General features: G+C 45.7%; 1 protein-coding gene and 2 pseudogenes across 1 annotated transcript; 2 read left to right on the top strand and 1 right to left on the bottom strand.

The window, feature by feature from the left end:
• Positions 1 to 1,246: 1,246 nt before the first annotated feature.
• LOC100842508 (uncharacterized protein C57A10.07) lies at positions 1,247 to 3,568 on the top strand. Its single transcript, XM_003579752.4, has 3 exons — positions 1,247 to 2,034; positions 2,643 to 2,767; positions 2,902 to 3,568. The coding sequence occupies exons 1-3, from the start codon at positions 1,455 to 1,457 to the stop codon at positions 3,220 to 3,222; spliced, it is 1,026 nt and encodes a 341-aa protein (XP_003579800.1). The 5' UTR covers positions 1,247 to 1,454; the 3' UTR covers positions 3,223 to 3,568.
• Positions 3,569 to 5,167: 1,599 nt separating this feature from the next.
• LOC100842194 lies at positions 5,168 to 7,027 on the top strand (annotated as a pseudogene).
• An 890-nt stretch (positions 7,028 to 7,917) lies between these two features.
• LOC112269623 lies at positions 7,918 to 8,067 on the bottom strand (annotated as a pseudogene).
• Positions 8,068 to 12,188: the final 4,121 nt, after the last annotated feature.

Below are 12,188 nucleotides of genomic sequence, written 5' to 3'. Positions count from 1 at the left end.
AACAAAAGCTTACCAAAAGTAGAAATCATTTATGCGAAAATGGCTTTTTGGCTCCCGGTATCTATGGAGCTCTTTATTTGGGAATAAATGACAATCAGGTATGCGAAAATGGCTTTTTTGGAAATCTGATTATTTTTTTCATTGTACACTACACGCCTACAATTTTTTGCGAAGAAATACGTTAATTGATGGTTTGCACAAAAGTCGAAATGAAAACTGAAAGGTGAAAATGTTTATTCAGAAAAAAATATACACAACACAACGTGTAGGTAGATGCTTATTTAGACAAAGTTATGAAAATTAATCGCTATGCAAGAAATCGGCCGATTCAGCGATTAATCGGCCAATTAATCACTGATCGCCGGCCACTGTGCAGATGAACACTAATCACCGGAGTTAATCGCCCAGGCCGATTAATCGGTCCGACAACCGATTAATCGGGCCGATTCCCGCTTAATCGCCTGAAATTCCGATTAATTTTTCGTCCAAATCAGCCCCTGCCCAAAATCTTCCCTCCCGATACCCATATTGAGTGCTGGGAAATTGAGAAATTGGAGAGGGAAAGGTGCGAAAATTGGAAGTAGGAGAAGAAAGGGCGGGCGCAGGCGTAGTTGAGACCGAGAGAGAGAGAGAGATAGAGAGAGAGGCGGCGACTGGGGCTTCCTCCTCCGGCGAAGAGGAAGCAGGGCGCAGCTTCCTCCTCCGGGCTGGGCTTCTCCTCCCCCTCCTCTTCGTTCTTCAAGTTCCCTCTTCTCCTGTTCGGTCTGGAATAATACATGACGTTGTTCCTTGGTTAAAGGATAGGTATAGAAGTCAATCACTATGCATAGGTAGGCAATCACTAATTAAGATGTCTGAAATCCGGCCACATGAAATACAAATCATGGTGTATAAGCTAAGTTTCCGCGGGATGCGATTTCTATCCTTGAGTCAAGATGCTACATATCAATCATGGCTAGTTACCATGTTTGATCCTTGATTGCATTTTTTTACTTACTGAATAGGTAATTATATATACTATATAGTATAATGGTTGACCGATTAATGGTCGACCGATTAAACCGATTAATCGGTCCGATTACCGATTAATCGCTAATCCCACCCGACCGAGCAGAACCAATTACCGATTACTTGAACGATGAAATTAATATGGGGCATAAGAAGTACTCGTACAAATCTATAAAATTTCAATACTACTGTATCAATTAAATCCAACTATCTGAACCATCCAAATCCATTTCGTCCGTAGATAGACTTTTTCCTCTCCACCTCCACCATCGCGTTCCTGTACCTTGCCTCTTCCACGCGGATCCATTCCTAATCCTCCCCCACGCTGCTCTCATGCTCTGACGCACCAAAGCTCCAATCCAGCCCAATGCGGCTCTAAGATCTCTCCCATATACCACCACCACCACCACCAAGATCCGCCCCGAGGCGGGGTTCTTGTGAGCTCGATGAGCAGCCAGGGATTCGGTCCCGGGAGCCCCAAGTCGTTCCGCTACCCTAGAGCTGACTACGATCTCGAGTCCGGGATCGCCCGCAAGGGCCGCAAGCCAAAGAACCAGCACCTCGACTCGCCTGGCGCCCTGAGCTCCGTCCTGATGAAGATCCGCATCTTCTACGAGGCGCACCCTGTCGCGGTTGCCCTCATCCTGCTGTCTTTCGGGCTAAGCGTCCTGATCCTCCTGTCCGTGTACGAGACCCGGTTCAGAGCGATGAGGAGCGGCATCAATGAGGTCGGGTCGTATCCATTTCCGGACCTCCGCAACCTTGTCATGGTGGCTGGGCATTCGATTTACACGAGCGCGAGCTGCGGCAAGCTTGACCGCGAGGATTCGTGGTTCTTGGAGCCATACCAGAAGCACCCCGGTCAGGCGGCCACGTTCTTGGCGCATATCAAGGAGGGGGTGGACATCGCTGCGAGGGATCAGGGCGCTCTCCTGTTGTTTAGCGGTGGGGAGACGAGGAAAGATGCAGGGCCGAGGAGCGAGGCGCAGAGCTACTGGGCAATTGCAGAATCGAAAGGCTGGTTTGGTGAGTTTCAGGTTATTTGAACATTGCTTCTTTAGTTCTTTAATTAGATTATTGCCGCAGTGGGGTTTGACAATTGTCGCTGATTAGTTGATTTGGCGGCTCTTAAATCTTAATAATATGCAATCTCTATGCATACTGAACTTCAAATTGCAAGGCCCAGACTTAAAATTACTTCTGACGACTAAACATTCAGTTGCTCTGTTCAATGCAAAACAAACAGCGTGCTTCTGTCAAGTTCGACCTACCTGTTGATGTATAATCATGATTTAGGAATTACTAGTGTTGTCTGAGTAGACACTTAAAATGGTAGTAAAAAGCCTCATTGTTAGGAATCAGTTTCATTTTTGTGTAATTTGTTGAAGTACAGCCTATTTGAGTTCTCTTTTTGTGTCGAACATACGGTCAGTTGATAAATTCATCTCCCAAACATGGATTGTCATATAGTTTTCAATTAGTTGATGCTTCCTGAAGTTGATAGTGTTTGCTTTCTGATATCAGTGTAATATTATCACTCTTGTTCAGGTGTCCAGTTCAAATTTATTATTTATTCCGAAGTTAATGATTTGTCAACTATCTTTTGTAAGCCCCTCACAGTTTGAGTTGCACAGGAAATGATGAGAGTGTAAGGAGCCGGGCACTCACCGAGGAGCATGCACGAGACAGTTTTGAAAACCTCCTATTCAGCATTTGTCGTTTCAGAGAACTCACTGGAACATACCCACAAAACATAACTGTAAGTTATCTTCCTCTTCTCGAGAGTTCCTACTGAAAACCTTTATCACCTATTTACTTATTGGTAATGCCTTTTCGGAACTCTTGTACTCTGATGGGTTACTAATCTGCAAGCCTCAACATCTTGTTTCTTAGGTCGTAAGCTATGATTTTAAGGAGGAAAGGTTTGCGCAATTGCACAGATCCGCGCTCGGGTTCCCAGAAGGAAGGTTCTTCTTCACAGGTACCCCAGCTACACCTACAGCAAGGGAGGCTGCTGTGAAAGGTGAAGCCTCTGTCAGGTCTCAGTTCCAAGAAGATCCATATGGCTGCCTAGGTTCTCTTCATGTAAAGAGGCTCAAGAGAGACCCATTTCATCGGACTATCCCCTACCCTGATGGCTGCCCCGAGTTGAAGAGCCTGTTCTCCTATTGCGGTCCGGTGCCTTACTCTGGTAACCTTCCTTGGGATCAATAGTGGGGAAAGACAAGATGTTTACATCATGTTCACGTCGAACATATAGTCTCACCATAAAATCTCAATGCTCTTGTTTTGCACCTGATTTGAAGCTGACAGAATAGATATCTCCAATCCTGTCATCTGTGCGAGGGAGAAGAGAAGATCTAAGCTACACTAGTTAGATTGTTTTCATAATGGAAACATGTCCCATGGTCGATATATAGTTCATTTTTCTTGTCTCGGGTATCCACTAAAACTGTGAATTTGTTAATACACATGTTCTGTACAACTAGCAACGGAAGCAAATGAACTGAGAATTTGTGTTTGAGGAAGAATCTTCTGTGCTGTGCTGGTAACTATGCAATTTTAGTGCCTCTTGGCTGCATAATGTGTTCATGATTGATGCGAGGTATGTCTTTCATGATATCGAGAATGGTTCAGATTGGGACTCCTTTCTGTCAAAGGACCTATCTGGATTCTCTCCGCTCAGCAACTCCGCCGAGTGGCAAATGTGGAATGGGGTGGCTCGGAGCTCATTTTGCCGGATTCAGAAATAGATGCTCTCGGCCTGCCACGGGAGGTAATTTTCCCTGGTTAGCTTCTCAGAGATGGGTGCACCAAGAGGTGTCGTCGTCGAAAAGGTGTGCTGTGATACCAGATAAGTTTCGCTGCATCAATGATTTATATGGCCAGGATATCCACCGGAAATGAATTACAATTCTGTTACAATTGGGAGAACAAACTTGGGATGCAATTATAAGACTTAAACAACAAGCATAGCTGATGAGTGAAAATCTGTCTCTATCTATCTCCCGTGACACATATCTTCAGGGACACATCAAGGGTGTGCCTTCCGGTTAAGTATAGTATTTGTTCAAACTCTAAGGTACATGTTTATCATTACTCATTAGGTGCATGAATGTTTCGGATTATGGTGTGCAAACTGCAAAGGGAATCGAAATAATTACCGGAGCGCGATGCCCATGATCATGAAGGTGACAATGAGCAGGAGGTTCATGATGTTGACGGCCTAGGTGGCGCTAGTGTGACACAAGAATCCATTGCCAAGGGTACCTCCAGAATGTAATTGAGGCATAAATTACTCCGATCCTAGCTCTGCAACGACACACGCATTGGACAATTTGTCAGTGCTAACCATACGTCATTGTCGCGCTTATGCAAATCCAGCCCACTTAACGCTACGAGGTTCACTTTTTTTTTAATCATCTCCATGCAATCAATTGACAATGGACAGACGGAGTAAGACGTCTTGTCTCACATTTTTCTCATCTGTCGTTTCTTGGTACTCCTCTTCCTCTATACACTAGTCTTACTTATCTGTCATTTCTTGGTAGTATATACACTAGTATTACTTTTTTTTTTGCAGGGGACACTACACTATGTGTATTGCCAATTCTCATGTAAAAACAATTGGGTCGGCCACAGAGCAGACCACAAGTATTTTTCTTTGAAATTGTTGAGAACCGGGTTAGTACCACCAATACTAAGCGGGCTGGCCAGGTTTCGTGTCCTAGTCCATTCTGCACATGGTCTCTGCACATTCAGCGGCGACTGGTACCAGGAAGAGTCAATGGCACAGCCCAGACTCATCTGCGGTGCGATTCCATACCATGACGAGACGACTAGACGAGGACTTGTGCCGTGGACCTACGTGGAAGCACTGGTGTCCGATCCTACGCCGAGACGACGAGCTGATAGATAGACCACAGAATTCTCGTGGTGGAGGAGCCGGGTGGCGATCGACTGCTAGATCTGCTACACCAGTTTGTTTCTCCTGTTCATTTCGTGCATGGTTCATTTATTTTCCTGCATGACCTTTCATATCATACGGAAAAGAGCTTTCGCGTTGCTGGTATGTACTCTCATCGAGTACTTTTCCATTTGTTTACTTGTCGTCCTCCGCTCATCCTATATATATCTTGTCTTCACCATTGAGCCAACTCCAACGCAGCCAGACACGTTAGAGATCAACCAGCTATTCAGCTTAGCTAGCTCCAATGGCAGAAACCGCACCCATTCAGCTGTTGTGCTACACACTCCTGTGCGTCCTCGTCTTGGCCATCCTCGCCAAGCTGCTCAAGCTGACCTCATCCTCGGCCCGCCACGGCCTAAAGAACCTGCCACCCGGCCCATGGGCCCTGCCGGTGATCGGGCACTTGCACCTCCTCCTCGGGGCCCTCCCACACCAGGCCATGCAGAGGCTGGCCCAGCGGCACGGGCCCGTGATGCTCCTCCGCCTGGGCCACGTCCCCACGCTCGTGCTCTCCTCCCCGGAGGCGGCCCGGTCCGTGATGAAGACCCACGACGCCGTCTTCGCGAGCCGGGCCATGTCGGCCACGGCGGACATCTTCACCTGCGGCGGCGAGAACATCGCGTTCGCGCGCCACGACAGCGCGCACTGGAAGGCGCTCCGGCGGCTCTGCACCATGGAGCTCCTCGGCCCCAAGCGCGTCCGGAGCTTTCGCCCCATCCGGGAGGAAGAGGCTGCCAGGCTCGTGCGCTCCATCGCCGCCGGTGCTTCTTCGTCGTCATCTGGGATCGTCGATGTTGGGGAGAAGATGAATGTGATGATGAACGACGTCATCATGAGGGTGTCCGTGGGCGACAGGTGCCGGTAGCAGGAGGCGTTCCTGGAGGAGCTGGGCAAGGCCGTCGTCCTCATGTCCGGGTTCAACCTGACGGACCTGTTCCCGGCGTCGCGGCTGGCGCGGGCGCTCGGCGGCGGGACCCTGCGTGTGGCAACGGAGGTGCACGGGAGGATGGACTCCATCATTGACGACATGATCGTTGACCACAAGAGGGCCATGGACGGCGATGATGCCCAAGACGATCACGCCGGCCGTGAGCGGGAGGACATCCTCACCACTCTGCTTCGGTTCCAGAGGGACGGCGGCATGATGGGCGGCGTCACTCTCACCGACGAGAATGTCAGAGGCGTCCTTCTCGTAAGACACACACACACAACTCGATCACTGCCACATATATACTTCTTGCTCCGAACATTTAATTTTAACATTTTTAATTCTTGTGTCACCCCGCAGGACCTTTTCACCGCGGGCTCGGAGACCTCGGCGACGACGACAGTCTGGGCCTTGTCAGAGCTGATGAGGAACCCACACATAATGGCCGTCGCACAATCTGAAGTCCTGCGAGTCCTCGACGGCAAGACCACAGTGACGGAGGAGGACATCGACGGCCGGCTCCCCTACATCGAAATGGTCATCAAGGAGACCCTGAGGCTGCACGCTCCGGTGCCGTTGCTGCTCCCGAGGGTGTGCCCCGAGCCGAGCGAGGTCATGGGCTACGACGTGCCCCCCGGCACTACCGTGTTGGTGAACGTGTGGGCGATCGGTAGGGACGACAAGAGCTGGACCGATGCGAGCGAGTTCAAGCCCGAGAGGTTCGAGAGCGAAGTGGCGGACTACGGTGGTAAAGACTTTCGGTTCCTCCCCGGAGGCTCCGGACGGAGGGTTTGCCCGGGTATGGCGTTCGGTGTGTCCAACGTCAAAATTGCTCTCGCCAGCCTTCTTTACCACTTCGACTGGAAGCTCCCCGGAGGCAAGGGCCCGGAGATGCTTGATATGGCCGAGGATGCAGGGCTTGCCACGCGCCGGAAGACTCCGCTCTTGCTGGAAGCTACCCCGTTTGTGCTTTGATTTAATTTGTAGTGTCGTATTGTATTGACGTGATTTTGTTGTTAGTCCTCCTACTACTAGTACTAGTATATATTATGTTTCTTGTACAACAAGCGTGGAAATAAAAGCTGAGGTTGATTATGCCAAACCTCAGTCCTCAGTCGTGATTGAAGAGCTCTTGTGCTACTTAAATTTGTGCTGATTTTTTTGTACCATAAAAATTGATTCCAGACCCACTTCCGTTACGCTTTCCATTTTTTCTTCACATTTTTCCTGGCGGATGTTTCCCCCACCATATATCTGTCTAGTGTCATGGACGATCTCACGGTGGAGCTAGCTAGAAAAGGTAATTCTCCATAATGCTGAGCTCAGGAGTCAGGAAAGCGTTGGGGCCATGGCGAAAGGGTGCATACTGCTCGATCTAGCTTTGCCAGCGAGCCTGAACCATTGAATTGTCTCCATTGTTTTTGGTTTTTAGAATAACCTGCAAATTTATTCAAACTTCATGATCATAACCGGTACAAAGCTTTTGATCATAGATTCAAGAAATTACAAACTCCTATTATAACTAAGAACTAGGAAATCACATTAGTTGAGGTTTTCTTTTCCTCGTCCTATGTGTCACTGGCAGGTGGACAAAGACCCCACATGCTAGTGACATACTTCCTCCGATCAATAATAAGTGTCTTAGACTTAGTACAAATTTGTACTAAGAAGACATTTATTATGGATCGGAGGGAATAGGTCTATCCGTATTATCCGTATCATCAAAGTCCAAAGTAAAGTGGCGCGACCAAATTCACCTTCCTTTTGCAAAAGGAAATGAAAAATAGGGAAATGAAAAATAGGGTCATTTTGACAGCCTTTCGGAAATGGTCTCAACATTATACTTATGCGGACATCGTGCAATTTTTGCGCCCAAGGAGAAAATGTTGCCTCCTTTTCTAGCATCAGTAGGATGCTATTGCTTCAAGCCCATCCTTCTTTTGGTACAAACTACAAACAAATTAATGTAATAAATATTTATATATAATTTCAAAAGTTGATTTAAACTTGGCAGGGGCCCCATTGCCGGACCCCCTCTACCAAAATTTGTGACGTCTTCTCTCCCATTGGGGAGATGGTAGACCAACACTCTCGCCAAGGCGAGCCGTTGATCCAGGGCACGGGTCTTCATGATCACCCGTAGCCCCCGTCCGCTATATATGTGAATTTCATGGCTTCCCAACCTTGCTCTTTTATAAGCGTCTTGCCGGTTACCCTAAGACGCAAACTTTCGATGTGGTACTAATTCCTCCCGTCCATTGAGTAATGTATCTAGGCTGGAGTCTATTTAATTTTCAAAGATTTAATAATAACTTTATTGGGCTGGTTCAATATGGACCGGCAGATGGGCATGAGTTTCTTATATCCCACATGAAATAAATGTGTAGTAGGTTTGCACTCTGCTCGAGAGCCCACCTGTCGGTAATGGGCTAGTGGCTGACTATAATGGGCTCGTTATGGGATTAGACGTGTCTGCTTTCATACTTGGGCTCAAATTGCTGCGATTGATCCTTGAACGAACCAAGTTGTCTGTCCTATTTCTAAAAAAAAAAGTTGTCTGTCCTATTGCTCTCTCAAAAATGTTTCAATCGAGAATGGATTTGCGAGGACAGGAACTCAAAATCCGCAAGATCGGACACACCGAATCTTCATTTTTTTCGTGGACCTTCAACGTGAAATCTCCCTTATTTTGCTGCGGCTTATGCCATCCGGAGCGAGAGCTGTTCGTCTTCATAAGTCTGATTTGCGGTCGTGGTAGTGGATTTGGGTGCGCCTATGGTAGAGAGGTTTTCGCTGCCAGGGAGATACTACTGTCCGGCGGGTGTGCTTGCTAAACATGTCTTTACATCCGATACTTAAAACATCTACGCCACGATGTGTCATTTCTATTTATTTTTTGTGAACCAGCTATTGATTTCCTATTTGTCCTACCTCGTTCGAACAACATCAAGTCATTTACTGAACATTTCATATGACCTATGATTGTGGCATGCATGGCAGGACGTCGCCGACAGTTGGAGTAGCTGGTTCTGGCTTGCCTTTTTCACTCTAGTCTTAAGGTCTCAAACATATGATAAACTAGACGATGCCCCGCACGTTGTTGCGGAAATTTTTTAGTTAACATAAAGGGTATTCAAAATTGAAACATATAATAAAATTGTACATTCTTCACTTAGTGGAAATAACTTGATGGAAGTAATATGCATGTATGTGCAAAAGTATGAGTTTGCCATTAAATAGGTGTGAACAAATTAATTATGTGATGATGTGGCATGCTTGCATGTTTAGAGAAATCAATTAGTGGATTGCTTCTACTTAGATATAGAAGATTTGAATAATTTGCATTTTTTTCTCTGTAGTTGACGTATGTAATTTTTCTAATTGATTCATACATTCGAAATATGGGTTTGTTTACTTTGCACTTGGTTGCGTATTGATATCCAATACGGCCGGTTTGGATGCGCAGCACGTTCGTCTACATCTGATATGTATGTTGCCTATATCCAACGAGTTTCCTATTTTAAAAAATTTTGTCTACACGGATCGATCGATCCAATTTTTGGTTGTGCCAAGGTTATCTTTTAATTTTCCATACCAAGTTTTTTTTTTCCATACTGAGATAGATTAGAGCACTCTAGGCGTCCGTCGGGGGATGGGGTTCAAGGGCATCCGCAAAGACTGACTCTTGATTGACTCTAATTTGAAATTTGGTGATGTGGAAGAAAAAGTAATATGAGAGAGAAGATAATTGACTCTTCGTGTAGAGTCGGACTCTTAACGCAAGAATGGATGAAGAGTCAGCTAAGAGTTAACTAAGAGTCAACCTTTTAATCATTGTACAACGTCAAATTTAATGCTAACAAACCATTTAGAGTTGGTTTAAAGACACAAACCATTATACGTGTTATTTTATCTCTAAATGACACCTTTTAACCATCGTGGATGCCCTTAATGCCCGATCCGCCGCCTCTTAATTATGCCATTCAATCCCCCTAAAATGCTAAATCCTATCCCTTCGTTCTTTGCAAAATCAAATTTCTACATGCAATTTTTCTTTTTATGTTTGCAACATTGAGAACCCATTGCGGCATGATTTCTTCAGAACATAAAAAATATCATATGTACCATTTCGTCTAAACATTGATCCCTCGCGATATCAATAGTATTGAATGCAACATTTGGCAGCAACCTAGAAAGCGTTGCAACTTGCAACATAATGCCTTCGCATACGTAACAAAAAAAATACATATCACTCCGTCACGGTAGATTACCAAACACATTCCAAAGTGTGTCAATATGGCTTCAAAGTACGTCAAATTTATATTCGTGACATTTTAAAAATGTTGAATATACTGATGTTGGCAAAAGTTTTTGACGCAGTTTTATAGGCAAAATCTGCGGTTAAAAATCAAAATTAACTACGTTTGTACAAAGTGCGGCTAACGTGGTGCGGACAAATGTCTACCGTGAGGTAACATGTAGAAAAATTGCTTGCAATATCGAAAAGAACTGACCGCTCTGACGGGCAGACGGCCCCCCCGGCGGCTCCCACAGAGGAAGGCTGCACGATTGGGTCATGACGGTAGCCGGCAAGGTCACGACGGCCGCATCGGCTGGTTCGCACCGGCAGGGGTGCGGCAGCACGGCGTACCGGCGGCAGCGCGCGGCGAGGGGACGGCCCAGCTGAGCGAGTGCAGCAGCAGCAGAGGTGGCAGCGCGACCGTGCAGAGCTGCGAACGGCCGCAGGCCGCGATGCATGCAACGCTTGAAGCATGCCCCGGCCGACGGATCTAGTGAAAATGTGAAATACCTTAGCAGTTAGTATCATCGTGTGTCCGTATCGAGTCTGACAGACTTGGTTTCCAAACCGAACTAGTCTCCTGATTTTTCAATCGAGAATTTCTCTTGGTTTCCATACGTTTTGTTGTGAAATCCAAGTCGTAGCGTGTCCTCAAACGAACTTCTGGATCCTTGCTTTTGATGAGGCCTATCTGTATTTGTATTGGTTGGTTGGGTTTTTAGTTTTGGATCAGACTTGCATTAATCGATGGGTTTGCACGTGTTCTCGGATTGGATTGCTGGGACAAATCTAGACCGTACGATAACTTTTGCAAAATGTAGACCATAGAATTTTTGCTATTTTAATTAGATACTTCCTCCGTCTGGGTTTATAAGATCTGCACGGAATTTTATACTGAACTTTGACCAAAAATTACATACTCTTTCCATTTCATAATATCAGACACGTATTTCAAGATTTTGCTTTGACCACCAATTAGACCAACAAAATATGAATTATGTATTATAAAAATTATACCGTGGGCAGTGGCGAAGGTAGAAAACAAAATCATTGGGTTCGGACCCCTTTTTTATTGTGTATTTTTCAGTAATAAGCAGGCACAAGGACCAAATTAGTGAAGTGTTTAACTATTTCATTGGGTTCATTTGAACCCAATGGTTGTATGGCAGCTCCGCCACTGACCGTGGGAAACTTCTTTTAGATATGAATCTAGTGGTATAATTTTTATAACACATAATTCACATTTTGTTAGTCTAATTGATGGTTAAAATTGGACTTCGAAATGCATGGACGCCTTATATTATGGAACGGAGGGAGTAACTAATACAAGGTTACTATGGCACAAAGAGATATTTGTTTAATTTGGTTTTGAAAACTCTTTCTAACGGTATAACTTTTATATACATATATTAAATATTATTCGCATAAATGTTGGTCAAAGGTTTGGCGCGAAATTCAATTGAAGTCTTATAAATCTGGACGGAACTGGTATTAGATTAAATCTCGTGAAGACATTTTCTCGATGGTATCAAAGTTAGAAAAACTACTGCATGCTGCAAAGTTTTGTTTTTTCTGCATGTTCTACATAGGTCACGAGAAAACTGAGGTAAAGATGTCGCAAATGTTGCATGTGGAATTTTTCGCTGCGAGTAGATCAGCGTCACAGAAAGTCAGATTGGACGGCTGGGAGGACAGGGACAGCCAGACCTGCGGTAAATAAAAATTATTTACTTAGATTTTCCTAGATAAATGTTTTAACTGTTTGCACATTCCGCAAAATAAATACACAACGCTATCAGTATCACACGGCAGCATCAGGAGAAAACCTCGTTCTCCAGGACATGTGCCGCGGGAAAGTCCGGAAACAGGACGAGTCAACAGCACAAGCCAACTCAACTCAGACTGTGCGACCCTTGCAATCGATCGACGAGTACGACGAAGACTTTTTCCACCGGCGCCGTACGTGCAAGCTCGGGGTGTTC

Source organism: Brachypodium distachyon, chromosome 5, assembly GCF_000005505.3.
Source record: "Brachypodium distachyon strain Bd21 chromosome 5, Brachypodium_distachyon_v3.0, whole genome shotgun sequence".
In the NCBI taxonomy this organism is placed as follows: domain Eukaryota; kingdom Viridiplantae; phylum Streptophyta; class Magnoliopsida; order Poales; family Poaceae; genus Brachypodium; species Brachypodium distachyon.
Note: the sequence above shows the minus strand (reverse complement) of the source record. Positions and strands in the feature narration are given on the sequence as shown.